At 45.2% G+C, this 25607-nt stretch overlaps 1 protein-coding gene across 1 annotated transcript in view; it reads right to left on the bottom strand.

Moving 5' to 3' along the window:
- Positions 1 to 3352, bottom strand: part of cxcl12a (chemokine (C-X-C motif) ligand 12a (stromal cell-derived factor 1)) — a 39340-nt gene extending 35988 nt beyond the window's left edge. Inside the window, exon 1 of the mRNA XM_055901808.1 lies at positions 3201 to 3352. Coding sequence (XP_055757783.1) covers positions 3201 to 3267 — 67 coding nt within the window. The 5' untranslated portion in view covers positions 3268 to 3352. The remainder of the gene's footprint in view (positions 1 to 3200) is intronic.
- Between the last annotated feature and the right edge of the window lie 22255 nt (positions 3353 to 25607).

Here is a 25607-nt window from a genome sequence, read left to right as displayed (position 1 = left end):
TTATGCTAATTATTGAAGAACCACGTTAAGAACAGTATTTATTTAGGTTTTAAGCATCAAGGTGAAGTGACTCTTTTGGGTTTTAAGCATTCAATTTTGAATTTGCATTTATTAGGGTTGTTTTCCCCCCATAACATAAGGAGACATGAAATGTTACGTAATTACACTGCATTTCTGAGAGCGCTATACAAAAAACCCTCCGACAGCTAGATCTAGGATTCTTACAGGGTTCAAGTTCAATGTCAAATATAACCGATTAATGCTTAATATATGATATAACGACAACGTACACTTTTTATGCCACACGATTTTAGACAAATCCGTCAAAACACCAACCATAATAAAGGGTTAAACATAGGTTTTTAATCACCTTGTGAATTTGTATGACTTTAGCTTATATCATAATGTAATTACATGAAAAAAAATTGTTGATTTATTAGTGGTCCAGTGTAGGAAATCCTCACTGGAAACCTAGTTTATAAAAAGACCCACATGCACGCACTGCTGGAGTTGTCGTGCCCTGGTGGTGTTGCTTTACGCACAACGAGTAGACTATAAATGCTTTATAAATGCCTAGGCTACTTGTTATTACTGCTCATGGGGAATATGACACTAAAAATAAATTCAAAAGGGCCATTCATTTGAACAGTTTATTTGAAAATAAAATGATTTCCATATGCTATTTGAAAGTGAATGTGGAACTAGTCAATGAGTCATCCAAATAAAGCATGTTTAACCCGGAGCACTTTTTCAAGGATTCAAACTAGATGTAATAAATAAGATAAAATAGTTGACATTCTATTATTAATTGCACCATGTGATCAGAAAAAAAAAATTGTGCTTGGTCCACTACAAATCAAATACATGCTAGGGTGTCTAATCAACAATGCATATTTTGACCAATTGATAAATCATGTTAATTGTGTATATAAAAGTTATTTGAGTTTTTGCAATTGCATTTATTATTGGCGCACGCGTGTGTGTCTGTATGCGCCATCGCGCGCATGTTCATTTTGTTCACCCACAACAGACGCGACCAGGACACGCAGGTTGAAATATCAAAACGAACTCTGAACCAACTATATTCATTTGGGGACAGGTCGAAAAGCATTAAACATGTATGGCACAATTTAGCTAGCTAGCTTGCTGTTGTTAGCTAATTTCTCCAGGGATATAAACATTGGGTTGTTATTTTACCTGAAATGCACAAGGTCCTCTACTCCGACAATTAATCCACAGATAAATGGGTAAACCGAGTTTGTTTCTAGTAATCTCTCCTCCTTCATGCTTCTTCTTCTTCTTTGGACTTTATATGGCGGTTGGCAACCAACTTTAAAAGGTGCATTACCACCACCGACTGGAGTGTGGACCTCAGTTCATCTTTCAATTACCTACTTGGGTATATGCTCCTAAAAACCAACGAGGAGATTGGAGAGGCAGGACTTGAGGCACATCGAGCATCACAAATAGTTATATTTTAGAGCATGGCCACGCTAACGCGTGGGAGCAGTGTGGGTGCAATGACTGAATAACATGTATGTACATTTATTTTGCAACGCTCGCGCTGGTCAGCGTGCAATTTGTGGTAGCAACAAGAGGCAACAAGAAAAATGCATTCAATCATTTGAAGACGAATAACCATCCCCTACATTAAGAAGATTGCATGGTAAAAAAAAAATCGCCAGACAGCAGCAAAGTCCCTCTGCCACAACCAACCATCTACCTTAAACAGGCATCGGTTGCCGATGCGTTTTCAAGTGTAAGGTACGGAAAAACATCCCACAGACATTTAGAAATCACAGAGGTTAATACCTATCACATAGCCAAAGACATAGTCCTTATTACACAGTCTGCAAAGAGGGCGTCAAAAGGATGATCAATAAGCTGGGCAGGAGATATTAGTTTATATATTTCTCCCAAGTAGCTATCCCAACACTGTGCAACAAAATCAAGGGTGAAGTTGAAACATGTCCCGTTAAATAACTGGACCAGATTCCAATGTTTTGGACACAGGCTGCACCTTGAAACTGGTAGGCTACGTCTTACATGTTTTAAAGGCACTTTGACTTAAAACTTCAATTATAATAACGATTGAAATGACATAATTACACAATCATAAGCTTCCTATTACATCTGCAGCCTATGGCTGCCTGAATAAATAATTCACTTAGGTTATTTAATAACTCATCATGGTAAAATAGGAAATAGGAACTAATGATAATAATGTTATTCATTCATTAATGAATAACTGCTGCGCTTATAGCACTATATTTTGATGATCAAGTTAAAAATGTATGTAGGTGTAATAATCCTATATATTATCATATGTAGCCTATAACAATGTTAGAAATGATTTGTTTCATTTGGTTGTGTATTCAGTTAGCACAGTATGTATTCATTCATTTGATTTTATTTTAGAAGTGATGTTCTCTACCCTGACACTTGTCTGAAGGAATTACACATTTTCACCCGAGAATAAAGGCTACTTGGCAGGCTTACTTTCCTGTTCAATTTGTCCTTTTTTTCTAGAATCCGCAGGACATAAAACAATATAGAGGTAAGATAGATATCGATTTTGAGACATGCCATGTAGTATTTTCATATTTTAGTATATGCATTTGATATTAATGCGAGATTCCTGTTCTTTTTTGAAGATCTCCCACAAAAACAATCATAACTCTGTGAAATGTCAACCGAGCATTGAGCGTACAGCAAGCTCTTTATTTTCAAAGACTTATACATTTAGTTCAGCTCATGTCATGCTACTTTAGATTTTTGCGACACGTGAAGCTTTGAAGACAACCACCACGACATGTAAAAAGTTGCACGGTTGTATTAGGTTACGAAGTCCGACTTTTGGGATATACTGTTAATGAAATGTTAGAGAAAGACCCCACTGAACTATTCAGAACATCCCCATAGCGCGTTTGTGGACACACCATAACATGCATAATCGAATTCGATGTAGCTCAAGCATGGTGTAAACTAGGCAGACCGAATGAATAACGTATTATTATTATTATGAGTGACCATTTTAGCAGAAATCAGCAGCTACACGTCTCACTAAAACAGCCGCAGAACATGCAGCGCCTCGGACACACACAGAACCGCCCCGCGGGGGTATAGAAAACCTCCACACAATGCTTGATTTGAATAACAAATAACAGATATAATAGCTAAACTCATCCAAAGTAGCCTACCTTGTGAGAAAGGAACGTATGTCGCCACAGCAAGCACAGACATAACCGCCAAGAGTTTCAAATCCATGATGAACGATAACGATACCGGTAATCCGTTCAGTGTAGAGTCCAGAGCACACTGTGACAGTGGGCGAGTGTGTCGGATTGTTGAAGTTATGTATGGCGCAATGGGGAGAACGGGAAAGTGGGAGTGTCTGACGATGAACAAATTAAGTGGGAGTGTATGTGGATTTGATATATGACCCCCTGAAAACCGAGTATCCGCTAGATCTCTGGATCTAAATCAAAGTGGTACGAAAATCTGTGCAAACGTCCCCTGCTTTAACCTCAGGCTGGTGTCATAATGGCAAATTCGGTATCTTTGGCTTTGGGAACTGGAATTGATAGCGTTTAGTGGGACAGTGCATTTGTTAAGCCTAGTGTGATACGGAGAATAAAAAAAGTGACTCATAAATTAGCTATGCATTCTGCTCGGACTTTAATATGGTCGCTGCGTTCAGAGCAAAGGCAGGATTCATTTGAACACGTTTATATTTGGTCACGGTGTGTTAACTTCTCCCAGAAGCCTGCATCACCCCAATTTCACTAACAGACAAAACATGGAGATGGAAAACACACCATGCCCCAGACTTATGTTACAACACGTGTGCCAGTGAATAGACAGAGAAGATATATTAACCACAGAAAGAACATATGGTCCTGTTAGAAAGGAAATATCTGGTCTATTCTCAGCTTAAGTGAATCCCTAAACAATTGTCTTTACCTCGGCCTGGAACTAGTTCCAGTTAGGATTGAGGTGAGAATGTGTGTGTGTTTCTACTGTTGTGTTTGGAGGTGTTTTATTAGTGAGTTTAACAGGATGCAGATGTGAAGTCCACTTCCAGACATTTGGCTTTAGCCCACCAGAGCAACTGTGTGTGTGTGTGTGTGTGTGTGTGTGTGTGTGTGTGTGTGTGCGTGCGTGCGTGCGTGCGTGCGTGCGTGCGTGCGTGCGTGCGTGCGCATGTGTTTGTGTGTTTGAGTTCCCTCAACCCCAGAACTCTCAGTGGTACCATGGAGACAACAGTATGTATGTGTGTGTGATCTGTGTGAGAGAGTGTGTGTGAGTGTGGAGGTTCAGACAGGAAACACCATGTATTAGTTTCACCATTTATTAGAAAATGGTGGCATTAGGCTCTGCATCATAACTACAGGCAGTGAGCAAGGCACGCTGTACAAATCCCCCTGACCGAAACAAAAGCAGAGGTCAAACAGGTGAAGGCTGGGGTGGCTGGTGGGAAAGCAGAAAACAGACATGCATGATGAGTAGCGCATGTTACAGCAATATCATGTCACCAGGAACGGTAGCACGGTAGCCATTAGAGAATGTGTGTGCAGAACCCGATTGACTAAATAGACTGCCATAGTGATGAATGATGATGGTGATGAAGAGTGATGATGAGTGGTAGAGTGATTAATCTAATTGGTCCAAAATCAGCTGATGCCAATACTCAGGTTTCCTGTCTTGATTCTTTTGGGCTGTGAAATTGAACCAGGGAGGCCACGGAGTGCTGTGTACACTGAGATCTGAATACAGAGAGAGGAATATCACGCATTTTCATGTTGACTTATCTCACACAGATGGACACTGAGCGAGAGAGAGAATGGGAGAGAGAGAGAGGGAGAGAGTATGTCTATTTGATGTGGGTTGTCTGTGAGTTTTGAGTGGAGAAGGAAAGGAAAGAGCTGAGCAAGAGGGACTGTAATATGTGTGAAAGCCAGCGGGTGCAGTGTGTGTGTGAGGTGTAAAGTGTGAAGATGCTGTGTGTGCAGTTAGTGTGATGTGTGTGTGATGTCTTTGTGGTTTGACCACTTTCTAGTTTTTTATATGTCTGACCACTGATGAAACAGTCATTGGAGGAACACTTGATGCCTTCTAACTAGACCTGAACACTTCTGTGATGTCTGACAGGGGCTTGCCATTATCTGTCCTGAGTCCGTGGGCTGTTGCTGCGTCTCTTTGTAGTGACTGTGTTTATCATATGATGACTAGTGTCTGTTAGTGACCTAACGTCTCTCTCTGAATACATTCAAATGTATTGTCATTCTAAGCAAGTACATACATTTACACACACACGTTTACGCACACACACACACACACACACACACACACACACACACACACACACACACACACACACACACACACACACACACACACACACACACACTAAGCTAGGCTAACACATGCCACTCAACCCAATGCTGCTGGTTCTGAACTCTAAAACCTTGACATGTTCATTAAATTATGAGGAGGAAATATGAAAACATTTTCCAATGGCGCATCTAAATCTTTCGCAATCTTCCAAGCAATTAGAATTTAGTGAAATCCTAAAGGTGTATGGACTTCTGTTTAAATATATTTGGTGTAGGTTACATTATCAACTTTGCCACTGTCTCCTGACTCAAATGTTACAGAGCATTCTTTCTGTGCTGTAACTAGAGGTATAACACTTCCCAAAACAAAACATTCAGTGGGGTGTCTATACCAAATGCATATTTTGACCAATGGGTGTTGATAATCCTCTACGAAAACCAATGGTCCAATACCTCATGTCTCTATCATAATCCGTTCAAAAGTGATTGGAGTTTTTACACTTGAAGGATGGCCAAAATTAGGGTGACTTAAACAGAGAAAGGGCCAGAGAATTCTTTTGTAAAAAATCTGGAAAATAGCATTACGTCAGCTTCAGCTTGGATTCTGTGCGAGAATAAAGGCTAACTGACATGCTCACCGTTGAACTCATCTTTCACCGTGTCTGGTGGAAATACCAAGTTTTACCCAAGTGTTTGAAAATCAATATCTGGACAAACATTCGCAATTAGATATTTTTTCCAAATATCTGGAGGACGTAAGACAATATAGAGGTAAGATATATATCGATTTTGAGATGTAGTATTTCCATATTTTAGTATACTCTATTCATAGTAATGCGGAAGTCCTGTCCTTTTTCGAAGATTGTTCAACAAATACAAGTGCATCTATGTGAAATGTCAACGAAGCACTGAGCATATTTTTATTTTCAAAGTCTTTTAAAGTTAATTCAGCTCGTGTCATTTTAGTTTGGGATTTTTGCGACCCGCGGAAACAACTTTGCAGAAGGCCGCTACAACATGTAAAATCCTCAAAAGTCGTGCGAGAAAGCGGCACCGCTCTGTCAACTAAACTCTGTAATTATTATTGGATGTATTAGATTACGAAATTACGGATTTTTGGATATACTGTTAATGATATGTTACAGTAGATAAAGACCCGACTGACCGATTCAGAACTTAAAGAATCATATTTGTCTTGGTAAAAATGTATTTTATAGCATAAGGAAGTGAAATGTCATCGCCAAAGCTCATTTTCACCCAATGCCAAGATATCACACTGGCATTGTCTAATGTGACACACGTGTCACACACACACCCTAATGTGAGACTAGTGCCCTAAGGTTCTGTGGGAATGTTGATAGAGGTATGCAAATTATGCGTTCACACAGGTTACATTTACATTTACATTTACATTTAAGTCATTTAGCAGACGCTCTTATCCAGAGCGACTTACAAATTGGTGCATTCACCTTATGATATCCAGTGGAACAACCACTTTACAATAGTGCATCTAACTCTTTTAAGGGGGGGGGCGGGGTTAGAAGGATTACTTTATCCTATCCTAGGTATTCCTTAAAGAGGTGGGGTTTCAGGTGTCTCCGGAAGGTGGTGATTGACTCCGCTGACCTGGCGTCGTGAGGGAGTTTGTTCCACCATTGGGGTGCCAGAGCAGCGAACAGTTTTGACTGGGCTGAGCGGGAACTGTACTTCCTCAGAGGTAGGGAGGCGAGCAGGCCAGAGGTGGATGAACGCAGTGCCCTTGTTTGGGTGTAGGGCCTGATCAGAGCCTGAAGGTACGGAGGTGCCGTTCCCCTCACAGCTCCGTAGGCAAGCACCATGGTCTTGTAGCGGATGCGAGCTTCAACTGGAAGCCAGTGGAGAGAGCGGAGGAGCGGGGTGACGTGAGAGAACTTGGGAAAGTTGAACACCAGACGGGCTGCGGCGTTCTGGATGAGTTGTAGGGGTTTAATGGCACAGGCAGGGAGCCCAGCCAACAGCGAGTTGCAGTAATCCAGACGGGAGATGACAAGTGCCTGGATTAGGACCTGCGCCGCTTCCTGCGTGAGGCAGGGTCGTACTCTGCGAATGTTGTAGAGCATGAACCTACAGGAACGGGTCACCGCCTTGATGTTAGTTGAGAACGACAGGGTGTTGTCCAGGATCACGCCAAGGTTCTTAGCACTCTGGGAGGAGGACACAATGGAGTTGTCAACCGTGATGGCGAGATCATGGAACGGGCAGTCCTTCCCCGGGAGGAAGAGCAGCTCCGTCTTGCCGAGGTTCAGCTTGAGGTGGTGATCCGTCATCCACACTGATATGTCTGCCAGACATGCAGAGATGCGATTCACCACCTGGTTATCAGAGGGGGGAAAGGAGAAGATTAATTGTGTGTCGTCTGCATAGCAATGATAGGAGAGACCATGTGAGGATATGACAGAGCCAAGTGACTTGGTGTATAGCGAGAATAGGAGAGGGCCTAGAACAGAGCCCTGGGGGACACCAGTGGTGAGAGCACGTGGTGCAGAGACAGATTCTCGCCACGCCACCTGGTAGGAGCGACCTGTCAGGTAGGACGCAATCCAAGCGTGGGCCGCGCCGGAGATGCCCAGCTCGGAGAGGGTGGAGAGGAGGATCTGATGGTTCACAGTATCAAAGGCAGCCGATAGGTCTAGAAGGATGAGAGCAGAGGAGAGAGAGTTAGCTTTAGCTTTAGGTTGGCACAAGATGTGTACATCAGTCAGTGCCGTGCCTCTGATAGTTAGCCAGGTTCACCAGAAGCTTACAGACAACAAGCTTTTCGGAACAGAAGAAGGGAGAGATGAACAGATGACGGGAGAAGAGGAAAAGGAGAGAGTGATGAAAGCTGGAACAAGAGCTCACCATTAAACTTGTAAACTCATGGACAGGATATATTTGTATGTATTTGTATTACTAGCGAGGACAGATGTTTCAATGAGGTGTGTGCGTGGGTATGCGTGTGCGTATCTGCACGTGTTTGCCACACTGTGCTTAACTCTGAGCAGATGAGTAACGCTACAGGTCTGTGTTTCATCTGCACCGGGTGTCACTGTCTAGAGATCAGGGTGTGTGTTTGATGGCGTGTCAGTGTGTCTTGCGGTCGGCATGTGTGTCCTGTGGTATTTCTCACTCCAGGGGTCCAACTCTTCCTCATAGTGTGAGTCGTTATTTACGGTGCTTTCAAATTACATGACGGACGCATCTCCTTTGAGTGTGTGTGTGTGTGTCTGGATTGTTTAACTATACTTGTGGGGACCAGAACAAAAATTTGACCAACTGGGGACATTTTGTTAGTTCCCATGTAACAGTTTTTGCTTCTGTCCCTCTCCTCGCCCATACCTGGGCTCGAACCAGGGACCCTCTGCACACATCGACAACAGTCACCCTCGAAGCACTGTTACCCATCGCTCCACAAAAGCCACAGCTCTTGCAGAGCAAGGGGAACAACTACTTCAAGGTCTCAGAGCAAGTGACGTCACCGATTAAAACGCTATTAGCGCGCACCCCGCTAACTAGCAAGCCATTTCACACCGGTTACACCCATAAGGTCAAATGCTATTTCTAGGGGGTTTAGGGTTAAGATCAGAATTAGGTTTAGGGATAGGAGCTAGGGTTAGGTTTAGGGTTATGGCTAAGGTTAGGTTTTGGGGTTAAGGTTAGGGTAAGGGCTAGAGTTAGGGTTAGGGAAAATAGGATTTTGAATGGGACTGAATTATGTGTCCCCACAAGGTTAGGTATACAAGACTGTGTGTGTGTGTGTGTGTGTGTGTGTGTGTGTGTGTGTGTGTGTGTGTGTGTGTGTGTGTGTGTGTGTGTGTGTGTGTGTGTGTGTGTGTGTGTGTGTGTGTGTGTGTGTGTGTGAGCGTGTGCGCATCAGATGGAAGTAAATCTCTGTATGTTTGACAGCGGGGCAGAGGTACAGCGTCTGTCATGTCTTTGAAGAAAACTGTAACAAATGACTTAGCAGACACACAAACACACAGATTTACTGCCCTCTTGTAGCTTAAACACTGCCGACCAATCGTTAATCGACAGACAAATGACACACACACAGACACACACACACACACACACACACACACACACACACACACACACACACACACACACACACACACACATCAAACAGACATATGGATTCCTTGTATTTCATCTCAGAAATGACTACTTCCCTAAATATTTGAAACATCCATTGAGGTGAATCTTACCACATGCACTTCATATCACATCAAAACTTTCTGTATTTCCTGACAAATAAAGAGAGAATGTTTCATGCTTAACTATTCCAAACCATTCCTTATCATTCCTTTCTGTATTTTCTTAATTAAAGTGCCCATGTGATTCAGATGACTGATTTATGGATGACTGCACATATTGTAGCAGGGAGGCCAGTTTCCATAGAGCAGCCCTGTGTTAGGGAGCACTCAGGCAACTGGCCCAGTGGGGGCTCTACAGGGCTCCATAGTGGCTCTGCTGTATTGAGGTCCTGCTAGCTGTGTCTTTGTCTCTCTTCCTCTCTGCATCCTCTTGGAAAGTAATGCGACCTAACCTTACAGAACAGTACACAAACACACGCACCACCATATGGACCACCACTACAGTGGTCAAAGGCATTGTTTAGGCTCAGTAAGTGTTGCAGTGGTTTGACAGGACCCTCGTGTTCTGGTGTTTAATGTGGTACGGGAACACAACCCTGTGTTTATCAGCAGTTGCGCTGATGTGACTGTAGAAGACACCGAAAATTAATCTGGTCAGTCATGACGCATTAGTTAAACTGGTATACAGTGTTTTCTCAAGCTCCGTTGAAAGAAAGTTCATGTCTAAACAACGATGCAAATGTTGAAATGTGTGTCCTTTCATTTTCCGATGTTTCACAGCTACTCTGCCTTTTGGCTAAATGTTACTCAGCCTGTGTGGGTTGTTTGCCTGTCTCTTGTTGTGTTGTTGAACTCTATCTGGTAGAGATTGATTTATATGTGCAGTAAAGGAGTCTGGCAGAGAGCGACGGTAGTGTTCTTCTCAGGAAGACCATCGTGTGTGAGAGTTTTTCTTTTTCATGATTCTTTGCATCTGGAAGAATGGAGAGTTCTATGGTGAACTTTAGAGTGAACTTCCAATACATTTGTAATAACAGAAGTAGGGTCTTTACAAACACACACTTGCATGCATCCACACACACACACACACACACACACACACACACACACACACACACACACACACACACACACACACACACACACACACACACACACACACACACACACACACACACACACACACACACACACACACATTCTCCCAAGCATGAATAAACAACAAACTGCTAAGACAGAAGTTTATATTGTCACTGAAACTTAAAACCTCGACACAAACAATAACAAACAATCGCTCTCTCTCGCTCTCTCTCGCTCTCTCAATCTTTCTCAGGTCAGCTCTAGCAGACAGAAAGTGAGTGGAGGTAGATTCCCTCCTCATGACTCCTAGCTGGTCTGAGATCAGCAGTAACCAGCTCCCTCCTCCGGCTTATTGGGAGGTTTAATCTGATTGACATGTTCATGTTTTGGGATTTGATCAGAGAACTCAGAAAGACAAACTAGCTGTGCAGACTATATTGCTGAGTCTGACATATTATTTTTACGAATCTATTCATAAGATGGCGTGTAATAGTGTATAATAAGGCCAGCCGACGACTGGTGTATTGTGTAACCAAATCTGTTGTATATTTTTTCCAACTTCCTCATGATTTGTCATATTCAGATATGCCAGATATTCTTGGTTTTTCTCCACAATGTAGAAATGGGGGAGTAACCTACTGTAACCAAACTCTACACTGTATTATCCTCTATTCGTTATATCGCGTTGCGTTGCCTATGAGTGTACATAGATACTGTATTGGATAGTTATTGAGCTTTACATCCCTATTGCCCATCTTTGTCCCCTATCTGACGCTCAGCTCTTCCCTACATCCATAACAACATCACAGCTGCCTTTGCTTTACTGCGTGAACAGGGTTCAAGTCACCATTAAACACTTAAAGAGCCTTTAAACTGAACCACATAAGCCCAGAGTGACAGGTGCTTCATACTCAGGACAGCAGCTGTCAGTCGTTCCCACAGCTGTTAGGACTGGGGTTGAGGATGCATGTTGTCATTTTTAGTGTATCAAACCTGAATCATAGGCACGATTTGGAACAGTGTTAAGCCATTGAGCTAAAACCTTGGCATGGAAGCTAACACAAGTCTTGAGGTCTCAGGCAAGGTTACTTCACCACATGGATTTGTTATTTTTTTTACACTGATCGTCACTGTTTCTTTACATAATGTCTCCGCCATCATTTCCTATGACGGAAAACAGCTTCTGGACATCAGAACAGCTATCACTAACCTCGATTTGGATGAAAATGTCTACGTCAAAGAGTTGGGAGCTCTGGATGTTATCCTTACTCTGGACCCGGCCCGAGTCCCCGCGACTCAAAAGAGGAAGCGGCGGCGAAAGAGGCAGGTGAGCCGGCATCCTGACGACACTACGTCGGCAAGCAAATAGACCGCCATTGCCCTCTGTTCTATTGATGAACGTGCAATCACTGGATAACCAACTGGATTGAGCTCTGTTCGAGACTCTCCTATCGTCTAGGAGCAACAACGGCTCAGCCACGAAGTGGTAGGCCACACAAACTCACAGAAAGGGGCCGCAGAGTGCTGAAGCGCGTTGCGCGTAAAACTCGCCTGTCCTCGGTTCCAACGATCACTACCGAGTTCCAAACTGCCTCTGGAAGCAACGTCAGTCCAACAAGTGTTCGTCGGGAGCTTCATGAAATGGGTTTCCGTGGCCGAGCAGCCACACACAAGCCTAAGATCACCATGTGCAATACCAAGCGCCGGCTGGAGTGGTCTTAAACTCACCGACATTGGAGCAATGTAAACGCATTCTCTGGAGTGATGAATCACACTTCACCATCTAGCAGTGCAAAGAACGAATCTGGGTTTGGCGGATGCCAGGAGAACGCTACCTGCCCCAATGCATAGTGCCAACTATGTTTGGTGGAGGAGGAATAATGATCTGGGGCTGCTTTTCATGGTTCAGGCTGGACCCCTTTGTTCCAGTGACGGGAAATCTTAACGCTACACCATACAATGACATTTAGACAATTCTGTTCTTTCAACTTTGTGGTAACAGTTTGGCGAAGGCCCTTTCCTGTTTTAGCATGACAATGCCCCCGTGCACAAAGCGGAAATGGTTTTTCGAGATCGGTGTGGAAGAACTTGACTGGCCTGCACAGAACCCTGAACTCAACCCAATTGAACACCTTATAGATTAATTGGAACGCTGACTGTGAGCCAGGCCTAATAGCCCAAAATCATTGCCAGACTTCACTAATGCTCTTGTGACTGAATGGAAGTAAGTCCACGCAGTAGTGTTCCAAAATCTAGTGGAAAGCCTTCCCAGAAGAGTGGAGGCTGTTATAACAGCAAATGGGGAACCAGCTCCATATTAATGCCCATGATTTTGGAATGAGATGTTCGACGAGAAGGTGTCCACATACTCCTGGTCATGTAGTGTTGGTTTTTCCTCATCTTTCCAGCGTTGCACTTTCTTTCTCATCATTTATTTCCTTGTAGAATCATAGCTGTGCGAAGGCTTCTGGAGGTGCCGCTGCACTCCTGATGAATTGAAATACATTTGCCAAAGTTATAGAATTACTACTGTCCGTTCAGAAATAAATGAATTAATTCTGAATACGACACCAGGAGTAGGCCTATAATTTAGCCACAGATAATCAATAGTTTATTTAAAAGAATTGCCTTGCTGTGGATTGTGTGTAGTCCAATCATGAGGCATGCCTACAGTCGGGAACACGCGGCAAATCTGTCAGTGCACATTATGCAGCCAAAACAGGCCGGTGAGTGAGCTGTGCATCATTGGGTGAGTCAATGAAACTGGAAAGCTTTTTTAGGACTATAATTTCCTCCAAATTTTGTACAATATGTGTGTCTCCTCACACCTAGATCTAGGCTAATGATGGATTGAAGATTGAAGACAAGATCGTTTTTCTTGATCTCAGATTCTGTTTGTCAGTGTTAAAGTAGTCTGTCATTTCGATCATTTGTGAGGTATTAAAAAATATTCTGCTACAGTGTCCAGTCATCTAAAATGATGTAGAAAGGCATGAAGACACATTTGTCCCGAACCCTTAGGCTATAAAAAATGTTCCCCGTGTTTGGAGGTGCCGGAACTAAAATTTAGCCCTAGAGGAAAGTGACCTGGGGTGCTCTGAGGTACCAGAACGCATGAAAACAAATCTCCTTTATAAGAAAGCATTTAATATTTTCCATATCATTTTTTCTTCCGGCACCTCCAAATGTACTAATTAAACACTGATCAATACACCTAGTCACTACAAAGATACAGGCGTCCTTGCTAACTCAGTTGTCAGAGAGGTCAATGTTGACTTAAAACAGTTACAGAGTTGAATGGCTGTGATAGGAGAAAACTGAGGCTGGATGAACAACATTGTAGTTACTCCACAATACTAATCTAATTGAAAGAGTGAAAAGATGGATGCCTGTACAGAATAAAAAATGTTCACAAAAATTGTATTCTGTTTGCAACAAACAACTAAAGTAACACTGCAGAAAATGTGGCAAAGAAATTCACTTTTTGTCCTGAATACAAAGTTTTACAGTGTGTTTGGGTCAAATCCAATGCAACACATTACTGAGTAGCACTGAGGAGTTTTTCATGATAAAACATTAACGGAATGGAGGTAAGTAGAGGCAAAATCCTAGAGGAAAATCTGGTTCAGTCTGCTTTCCACCAGACACTGTGTCACACCCTGGCCTTAGTATTCTTTGTTTCTGTAATATTTTGGTTAGGTCAGGGTGTGACAGGGGGGATGTTTTGTATGTTTTGTCTCGTCTTGGGTGGTTGTATTGTATAGGGGGTTTTGTTGAGTGTATGGGGTTGGGTTTAGTATAGTTGTCTAGGCAAGTCTATGGTTGCCTGAAAGGTTCTCAATCAGACCTAGCTGTCATTCATTGTCTCTGATTGGGAGCCATATTTAAGGCAGCCATAGACAGTAGGCTTTCGTGGGTAATTGTCTATGTCTATGTTGCATGTGTGCACGTAATTCATTTTAGCTTCACGTTTGTTGTTTTTGTTCATTTATTAAGTGTTTGTTTGTCTTCATTAAAAGAAGATGTCTTTCTTTCACGCTGCGCCTTGGTCCACTCATTCGTCTCATAACGATCGTGACACACTGAGATGATTTCACATTTAGCAGGACAATAACATAAAACACAAGGCCAAATCTACACTGGAGTTGCTTACCAAGAAGATAGTGAATGTTCCTGAGTGTCTGAGTTACAGTTTTTACTTAAATCCGCTTGAAAATCTATGGCAAGTCTTAAATGGTTGTCTAGCAATGATCAACAAACAATTTGACAGCTTGAAGAATTTAAAAATAATAATAGGCAAATGTTGCTCAATCCAGGTGTGGAATGCTCTTAGAGACTTACCCAGAAAGATTCTAACATGTATTGACTCAGGGGGGTTTAATTCTTATCTTATCAAGAAATATTACTGTTTTATTTTTCATATTTTTTTGCAAATGTCAGAATTTTTCTAACACTTTGACATGGAAATAGTATTTTGTGAATATCGTTAACCAAAAAAATATGATTCAATCAATTTTAATCCCACTTTGCAACGCAACAAAATGTGAAAAAAAAGTCCAGGGGTGTGAATGTAGGCCTTGTAGCTACCTCAATTACCTCGTACCCCTGAACATCGACTCAGTACGGTATATAGCCTGTATATAGCCATGTTTTTTTAAGTTGTTGTTATTCGTTATTCACTTTGGATTTATTCCTCATGTTTCTATTTCTATAGATTTTTAATTGTTTATCTTTAACTCTGCATTGTTGGAAAAGGACCCATAAGTAAGTATTTCACTGTTAGTCTACACCTCTTGTTGACGAAGCATGCAACAAATGAAATGTAATTGGAGTTACATTTTGATTTGAGCTTGTAGTTCATCTTGACTCTATCTAGCCTACAAGGAAGGTATGATGGTAATCAAACTGCACTTTAAAAATTAGAAGTTTAACAAGGGTTCTTCTAAGATCCTCAAAGTTCTTTGAAGAACCTTATGGTTCTTGGCACTGAAAATGGCCCACAAAAGGTTTTTCCAAGAACCCCATAGGAGGTGGGGTTCATCAAGGGACCTCCTTAGTTGGTGGGGGTTCTTGCAAGAACTTAACTGCCCAAATGAAACCAAATGGACTTGAATGTGAAAGGACATTAGGTGCAGGCACTCAACTGAAAAATGGAAAGATCTCCTCAATTTAAGGTAAGGTTTGTGCCTTGTACGATCCAAATTGATATTTTTTTATGATGATACCATCTATCTTTCCATATTTGTGCAAATCTTTCTAAAAAAAGAAAATGGACACAATTCAATGGATATCAATCAATAAGGAGGTAATAATATGTAGGATATAAGAATATGTGACTCACCACCTGGATTCAGTCTAATGTAGCAAAACTATACCATTTTTTTTACATTGGTAAAAAAGTAGAGACAGAGCTACAAAATGGTATATCATACACTGCATGTTTTAGGAACAATGGGAAAGTAATTCTGCTTTGAAAGCTTTTTAATTTTAATTTTAATTTTTTATTTATTTTTGAGTATCCGAAACATACAATATACTTGCAGTGAAGCTGCTCAACAACTACATCATACCAGTCATCCAACAGATTCCCATTCAGAATGACACACAGAAGCATCCAGGGTCAATGCCCTGCTCAAGGGCATGTTGACCGATCTACCACCAGGACAAAAAAAACGTGAACCCGAACCCTCCACGATCCCCCCACTGTTCCCCAATAGCTGTCCCTCAACCATTCGAGACCCCTCCCACAGTCTCCCCAGGAAGAAAAATAAAAAATACAATTAATTCCATTCCCCTCCCCCAATAACCCCCCAATAAACCAACAACCAAGAGAATGAACTAAAGAAAAAAAGGAAAAGACAGAAGAAAACAGCAAACAACAATGCAAAAAAAAAAATATTTTTTAATAATAAATTTAAAACAAAGAACATCAAGGGCAACTAAAATCATAACAGCAATGCCAACTGTATATGTTTGTGTGCATGTCTGGCACTATTTCATGTACAGTATGTGTGTGTTCTTGTATGTGTTTATTTGAATGAGAGTGTGTGTATATGCATGTGAACAAACATCTGCACGGCATCAGCCTCAGGCAAACCGGCATTAGTTGTCAAAACACTGCCACTTAGGTGTCATTCAAATGTACTTTTATTATGTTTTATTTTGATTATTATTATTTTTTTACTTTTATCTTTGACCATCATTCTATCTCTCACACAACAACTCCACTCCCACTTCTCTCCAATTCCACATACCAACCCTCAGCTTCCCTCAGCCTATCCAATCTATCTCTGCTGGCAACCCACTTCGGGTTTCTACCCAACACATATCTTTCAACTATGCTGTGATGTTTAACGTACAATTTCAATCTATCTAATCGAATAGAATCCACAAATTGCGAGTTGAAGATAAATACTTTTACTAAGAGTATTAGTATATTAGTAATTGACTGACCCGGTCTCTCCAGATCTCCTAAAAGTACTATTTCTAGCGTCAATTTTAGATCAATGCTATGCATTTTCTGCCATTCCTGAACCTGAGACCAGAAACAGGCTACCTGAGGGCAATACCAAAATAAATGGTCTATTGATTCTATATCCTCACAACAAAATCTGCAGAGCTTCGATGATTTTATGCCCCAGGAATTCTATCTAATAATTTTAGCTGAAAAGCACGAAGTCTTGAATCTTGCGTTGTTTTATAAATCAACTCATACACCCTGTACCATGGAATCGGTACATCAAAAATCTCTTCCCAACTATTTTGTAATCTGTATGGCACAGTTGTCAACATCCTGGTCCTGAAATGAAACTGGTATACTTTCCTATTTATGCTATTTTTATTCCTCCGCCAGTTTTGATCCTTTATATTGGGCAGACAGACCAGTTCCCTACCTCCTTCCGCTGCCACCCGCCTCCTCCATTTTTGTGGCAATGCTGTAATCAATTGGTTGTACTGTTGGATTGAGCAGACCTTTCCGTACAACTCTGAGAACTCCATGAAGGACATAACTCTACCATTCCAATTTACAATATCATTTAAGAACAAAATACCCCTTTCAAACATCTTTCCCATAAATACAGGTATTTTATCAACCAGCACATTTAAGTTTAGCCATAATATTTGTTCTATATTTTCAGGGGGATGAAATTGAAATTATAGCCAGCTCTCCAATGCTTGTTTGAAAAAGAGAGATACTTTGAAAAAAGTATCATTTTCAATTAATCGAAAATGAGACATGGCAATCTGCACAAAGGCAAAAAGGCAATTTTTAAACAATGGATGAGCGTTTCTTAGTAATCTACTTGAGAACCATTTAGGGTTCAAATAAAACTTTTGAATGGTTGCAGGTAATTGTCTATTTTTACAAGTGTTCTATTGAAATTCATTGTGGAGAGCTGTCTACTTCACCATCAGCCCATTTTATAGGTAAACTGCAGGGTAATGTAAAAGTTGTATTTTTTAAGGATCCAATATGTAATATTGTACACTTATCATAATTAGGTTTTAGTCCAGAGAGTACAGAAAAGTTATCTAGATCTTCAATGAGACATTATAGGGATCTAGCTTGCGGACTTAATATAAAACTTGAGTCATCGGCATACCTCTGTTTTTGTTAAGGCTGTCGCTTTCCTCATCCTCAGATGAGGTGAGGAGAGAAGGATCTTCTGACCAAAATGCGGGTTCAGGGAAATATGCCATCTTTATTATAAATGTGACAGCCACGAAACAAAACAAAACACTTTCAAAACTACAAAATAACAAAACGATGTAGAACGGAACCTGAACATAAACTCACATCACAAACGTAAACTCACGGACAGGAACGTTACATCAAAACGCACGAACAGCCAAACAGTCCCATATGTGAAAAACATCGACAACACGAGAGACATCACAGGAGACAATCACCCACAAACAAACAGTGAGAATGCCCTACCTAAATATGACTCTTAATTAGAGGAAAACGCAAACCACCTGCCTCTAATCAAGAGCCATACCAGGCAAACCAAAACCAACATAGAAACAGATAACATAGACTGCCCACCCAAAACTAACGCCCTGACCAAAAACACATAAAAAACAACATAAAACAGGTCAGGACTGTTACAGTAACCCCCCCTCAAGGTGCGAACGCCGGGCGCACCAGCACAAAGTCCAGGGGAGGGTCCGGGTGGGCAGTTGACCACGGTGGTGGTTCCGGCTCAGGACGCTGTCCCCATACCACCATAGTCACTCCCCTCTTCTGTCTACCCCTTCTAATGACCACCCTAACACTACCTTCCCCTAAATAAACAGCTAGCACCGGGACAAGGGGCAGCACCGGGACAAGGGGTAGCACCGGGACAAGGGGCAGCACCAGAACAAGGGGCAGCACCAGAACAAGGGGCAGCACCGGAATAAGGGGCAGCACCGGGACAAGGGGCAGCACCGGGACAAGGGGCAGCACCGGGACAAGGGGCAGCACCGGGACAAGGGGCAGCACCGGGACAAGGGGCAGCACCGGGACAAGGGGCAGATCCCGGCTGAAGGACTCTGGCAGGTCCTGTTTGGACGGCTCTGGCAGGTCCTGGCTGGACGGCTCTGGCAGGTCCATGCAGGCTGACGGCTCTCGACGCTCATGGCAGACTGACGGCTCTCTACGCTCATGGCAGGCTGACGGCTCTCTACGCTCATGGCAGGCTGACGGCTCTCTACGCTCATGGCAGGCTGACGGCTCTCGACGCTCATGGCAGGCTGACGGCTCTCGACACTCATGGCAGGCTGACGGCTCTCGACGCTCATGGCTCTCTGACGGCTCTGGCTGCTCATGGCTCTCTGACGGCTCTGGCTGCTCATGGCTCTCTGACGGCTCTGGCTGCTCATGGCTCTCTGACGGCTCTGGCTGCTCATGGCTCTCTGACGGCTCTGGCTGCTCATGGCTCTCTGACGGCTCTGGCTGCTCATGGCTCTCTGACGGCTCTGGCAGATCCTGTCTGGTTGGCGGCTCTGGCAGATCCTGTCTGGTTGGCGGCTCTGGCAGATCCTGTCTGGTTGGCGGCTCTGGCAGATCCTGTCTGGTTGGCGGCTCTGGCAGACCCTGTCTGGTTGGCGGCTCTGGCAGATCCTGTCTGGTTGGCGGCTCTGGCAGATCCTGTCTGGCGGGCGGCTCTAGCGGCTCCTGTCTGGCTGACGGCTCTAGCGGCTCCTGTCTGGCTGACGGCTCTAGCGGCTCCTGTCTGGCGGATGGCTCTGTAGGCTCATGGCAGACGGGCGGCTTTGCAGGCTCATGGCAGACGGGCGGCTTTGCAGGCTCCTGGCAGACGGATGACTCAGATGGCGCTGGGGAGACGGATGGCTCAGATGGCGCTGGGGAGACGGATGGCTCAGATGGCGCTGGGGAGACGGATGGCTCAGATGGCGCTGGGGAGACGGATGGCTCAGATGGCGCTGGGGAGACGGATGGCTCTGTAGGGAGGAGAAGGAGAGACAGCCTGGTGCGTGGTCTAGGCACCGGCTGCGCTGGAGAGGAGGAAACAGCAGGAGAGAGAACCCGGAGAGACAGCCTGGTACGGGGGGCTGCCACCGGAGGACTGGTACATGGAGGTGGCACCGGGTATACCGGACCGTGAAGGAGGACACGTGCTCTTGAGCACCGAGCCTCCCCAACCCCACCAGGTTGAATGGACCCCGTAGCCCTGCCAGTGCGGCGAGGTGGAATAGCCCGCACTGGGCTATGCAGGCGAACCGGGGACACCACCTGTAAGGCTGGTGCCATGTACACCGGCCCGAGGAGACGTACTGGAGACCAGATACGTTGGGCCGGCTTCATGGCACTCGGCTCGATGCCCAACCTAGCCCTCCCAGTGCGGCAAGGTGGAATAGCCCGCACTGGGCTAAGCACGCGTACTGGGGACACCGTGCGCTCTACCGCATAACACGGTGTCTTACCAGTACGACGCCTTCTACCTCCACGGTAAGCACGGGGAGTTGGCTCGGGTATCCTACCCGGCTTTGCCACACTCCTCGTGTGCCCCCCCCCAAAAAAATTTTTGGTCTGACTCACGGACTCCCAACCGCGTCGTCGCGCTGCCTCCTCATACCAGCGCCTCTCAGCCTTCGCTGCTTCCAACTCCTCCTTAGGACGGCGATATTCCCCTGGTTGAGCCCAAGGTCCTCTACCGTCCAAGATCTCCTCCCAAGTCCAGAAGTTCTTGTTGCTCCGTCGAGCATTCCCATACCGCTTGGTCACTGTTTGTTGGTGGGTGATTCTGTTAAGGCTGTCGCTTTCCTCATCCTCAGATGAGGTGAGGAGAGAAGGATCTTCTGACCAAAATGCGGGTTCAGGGAAATATGCCATCTTTATTATAAATGTGACAGCCACGAAACAAAACAAAACACTTTCAAAACTACAAAATAACAAAACGATGTAGAACGGAACCTGAACATAAACTCACATCACAAACGTAAACTCACGGACAGGAACGTTACATCAAAACGCACGAACAGCCAAACAGTCCCATATGTGAAAAACATCGACAACACGAGAGACATCACAGGAGACAATCACCCACAAACAAACAGTGAGAATGCCCTACCTAAATATGACTCTTAATTAGAGGAAAACGCAAACCACCTGCCTCTAATCAAGAGCCATACCAGGCAAACCAAAACCAACATAGAAACAGATAACATAGACTGCCCACCCAAAACTAACGCCCTGACCAAAAACACATAAAAAACAACATAAAACAGGTCAGGACTGTTACAGTAACCCCCCCTCAAGGTGCGAACGCCGGGCGCACCAGCACAAAGTCCAGGGGAGGGTCCGGGTGGGCAGTTGACCACGGTGGTGGTTCCGGCTCAGGACGCTGTCCCCATACCACCATAGTCACTCCCCTCTTCTGTCTACCCCTTCTAATGACCACCCTAACACTACCTTCCCCTAAATAAACAGCTAGCACCGGGACAAGGGGCAGCACCGGGACAAGGGGTAGCACCGGGACAAGGGGCAGCACCAGAACAAGGGGCAGCACCAGAACAAGGGGCAGCACCGGAATAAGGGGCAGCACCGGGACAAGGGGCAGCACCGGGACAAGGGGCAGCACCGGGACAAGGGGCAGCACCGGGACAAGGGGCAGCACCGGGACAAGGGGCAGCACCGGGACAAGGGGCAGATCCCGGCTGAAGGACTCTGGCAGGTCCTGTTTGGACGGCTCTGGCAGGTCCTGGCTGGACGGCTCTGGCAGGTCCATGCAGGCTGACGGCTCTCGACGCTCATGGCAGACTGACGGCTCTCTACGCTCATGGCAGGCTGACGGCTCTCTACGCTCATGGCAGGCTGACGGCTCTCTACGCTCATGGCAGGCTGACGGCTCTCGACGCTCATGGCAGGCTGACGGCTCTCGACACTCATGGCAGGCTGACGGCTCTCGACGCTCATGGCTCTCTGACGGCTCTGGCTGCTCATGGCTCTCTGACGGCTCTGGCTGCTCATGGCTCTCTGACGGCTCTGGCTGCTCATGGCTCTCTGACGGCTCTGGCTGCTCATGGCTCTCTGACGGCTCTGGCTGCTCATGGCTCTCTGACGGCTCTGGCTGCTCATGGCTCTCTGACGGCTCTGGCAGATCCTGTCTGGTTGGCGGCTCTGGCAGATCCTGTCTGGTTGGCGGCTCTGGCAGATCCTGTCTGGTTGGCGGCTCTGGCAGATCCTGTCTGGTTGGCGGCTCTGGCAGATCCTGTCTGGTTGGCGGCTCTGGCAGATCCTGTCTGGTTGGCGGCTCTGGCAGATCCTGTCTGGCGGGCGGCTCTAGCGGCTCCTGTCTGGCTGACGGCTCTAGCGGCTCCTGTCTGGCTGACGGCTCTAGCGGCTCCTGTCTGGCGGATGGCTCTGTAGGCTCATGGCAGACGGGCGGCTTTGCAGGCTCATGGCAGACGGGCGGCTTTGCAGGCTCCTGGCAGACGGATGACTCAGATGGCGCTGGGGAGACGGATGGCTCAGATGGCGCTGGGGAGACGGATGGCTCAGATGGCGCTGGGGAGACGGATGGCTCAGATGGCGCTGGGGAGACGGATGGCTCAGATGGCGCTGGGGAGACGGATGGCTCTGTAGGGAGGAGAAGGAGAGACAGCCTGGTGCGTGGTCTAGGCACCGGCTGCGCTGGAGAGGAGGAAACAGCAGGAGAGAGAACCCGGAGAGACAGCCTGGTACGGGGGGCTGCCACCGGAGGACTGGTACATGGAGGTGGCACCGGGTATACCGGACCGTGAAGGAGGACACGTGCTCTTGAGCACCGAGCCTCCCCAACCCCACCAGGTTGAATGGACCCCGTAGCCCTGCCAGTGCGGCGAGGTGGAATAGCCCGCACTGGGCTATGCAGGCGAACCGGGGACACCACCTGTAAGGCTGGTGCCATGTACACCGGCCCGAGGAGACGTACTGGAGACCAGATACGTTGGGCCGGCTTCATGGCACTCGGCTCGATGCCCAACCTAGCCCTCCCAGTGCGGCAAGGTGGAATAGCCCGCACTGGGCTAAGCACGCGTACTGGGGACACCGTGCGCTCTACCGCATAACACGGTGTCTTACCAGTACGACGCCTTCTACCTCCACGGTAAGCACGGGGAGTTGGCTCGGGTATCCTACCCGGCTTTGCCACACTCCTCGTGTGCCCCCCCCAAAAAAAATTTTTGGTCTGACTCACGGACTCCCAACCGCGTCGTCGCGCTGCCTCCTCATACCAGCGCCTCTCAGCCTTCGCTGCTTCCAACTCCTCCTTAGGACGGCGATATTCCCCTGGTTGAACCCAAGGTCCTCTACCGTCCAAGATCTCCTCCCAAGTCCAGAAGTTCTTGTTGCTCCGTCGAGCATTCCCATACCGCTTGGTCACTGTTTGTTGGTGGGTGATTCTGTTAAGGCTGTCGCTTTCCTCATCCTCAGATGAGGTGAGGAGAGAAGGATCTTCTGACCAAAATGCGGGTTCAGGGAAATATGCCATCTTTATTATAAATGTGACAGCCACGAAACAAAACAAAACACTTTCAAAACTACAAAATAACAAAACGATGTAGAACGGAACCTGAACATAAACTCACATCACAAACGTAAACTCACGGACAGGAACGTTACATCAAAACGCACGAACAGCCAAACAGTCCCATATGTGAAAAACATCGACAACACGAGAGACATCACAGGAGACAATCACCCACAAACAAACAGTGAGAATGCCCTACCTAAATATGACTCTTAATTAGAGGAAAACGCAAACCACCTGCCTCTAATCAAGAGCCATACCAGGCAAACCAAAACCAACATAGAAACAGATAACATAGACTGCCCACCCAAAACTAACGCCCTGACCAAAAACACATAAAAAACAACATAAAACAGGTCAGGACTGTTACAGTTTTAAAGCCTTGGATTTCTAATCCTCTAATGTTGTTATTGGATCTGATTTTATTAGCTAGCTTTTCGATTGCCATATTGCCTCCTCTTGACAATTCAAAACTCTCTGAGAAGTCGCCGTTATTTACTATTTTACACCTGGGGTTGCTATACATTATTTTTACCCATTTTATAAGAGAATTACCGAAATTGAAAAGATTCAGGCATTTATAAATAAAATCCAGTCTTACTTTATCAAATGCCTTTTCCGCTATAAATCCCATTCCTGGCTTCTTATATGTTTCATGTTGTTCTATTATTTCTAGTAGTTGTCGTATATTATCTCCAATGTATCGTCCATGTAAAAAACCTGTCTGATCAGGATGAACAATACCTGCTAAAACCCTTTTAATTATGAGTGCTATGCATTTTGCTAGTATTTTTGCATCACAACATTGAAGTGTAAGGGGCCTCTAGTTTTTTAGATGGACTGGGTCTTTATATTTGCCATCTAGGTCTTGTTTTAAAAATAGAGAAATCAGACCTTCCTGCTGAGTACCTGAAGGAGGAGACGGAAAAGAGAACATCTGCCTAAAATAATTAGCTTCCTCTTTAAAAATATAATTCGGAGAATCATAGATGACTCCGTCTTCAGTAACGAGTTTCTGCAAATTCTTTTTGTTAGCTGTATTGGAGATTCAGGAAGAATTTTGTGCATTTTTCTCCATATTCCATCCAGTTTGCTTTACATTAGATCGTTCTTGAATAAGTTCTTCAAGATATTTTAGTTTTTCCTGCTTTGAAAGTTGATACACATGTAAACTCACTTTTGAGAAAAGGATCAATTTTATGTTATTTTAATGGACAAAAAAAGTTGCTTTTCTTTCAAAAACAAGGACATTTCTAAGCGGCCCCAAACTTTTGAACGGTAGTGTATATGTTAAGGCAGTCAATGTTGTTCTCCTCCTCAGACGAGGAGGAGCATGGATCGGACCAAGATGCGGATTGGTAATTGTACATGTTTAATGTAAAAACACAATAAAACACTACAAAATACAAAACAACAAACGTGACTAACCTCAAACAGTCCTGTGTGGCCCAAACACTAACACAGGAAACAAACACCCACAAAACACCAGTGAAACCCTGGCTGCCTTTGTATGACTCTCAATTAGAGACAAACAATACACACCTGTCTCTAATTGAGAATCATACCAGGCCGAACACAAAACCCCACATAGAAATACAAAACATAGACAAACCCACCCAACTCACGCCCTGACCAACTAAAATGAATACAAAACAAAGGAAAACAGGTCAGGAACGTGACAGAACCCCCCCCTTAAGGTGCGAACTCCGGGCGCACCAGCACAAAGTCTAGGGGAGGGTCTGGGTGGGCGTCTGTCCACGGTGGCGGCTCTGGCGGTGGACGAGGTCCCCACCCCACCATAATCAATCCCCGCTTCTTTATCCCCCTCCCAATGACCACCCTCCCACTAACCCCACCTAAATGAAGGGGCAGCACCGGGATAAGGGGCAGCACCGGGACAAGGGGCAGCACCGGGACAAGGGGCAGCACCGGGACAAGGGGCAGCACCGGGACAAGGGGCAGCACCGGGACAAGGGGCAGCACCGGGACAAGGGGCAGCACCGGGACAAGGGGCAGCACCGGGACAAGGGGCAGCACCGGGACAAGGGGCAGCACCGGGA

The sequence above is a fragment of the Salvelinus fontinalis genome, chromosome 37 (assembly GCF_029448725.1).
Source record: "Salvelinus fontinalis isolate EN_2023a chromosome 37, ASM2944872v1, whole genome shotgun sequence".
Lineage (NCBI taxonomy): Eukaryota > Metazoa > Chordata > Actinopteri > Salmoniformes > Salmonidae > Salvelinus > Salvelinus fontinalis.
This window is presented reverse-complemented; position numbering and strand designations above follow the sequence as displayed.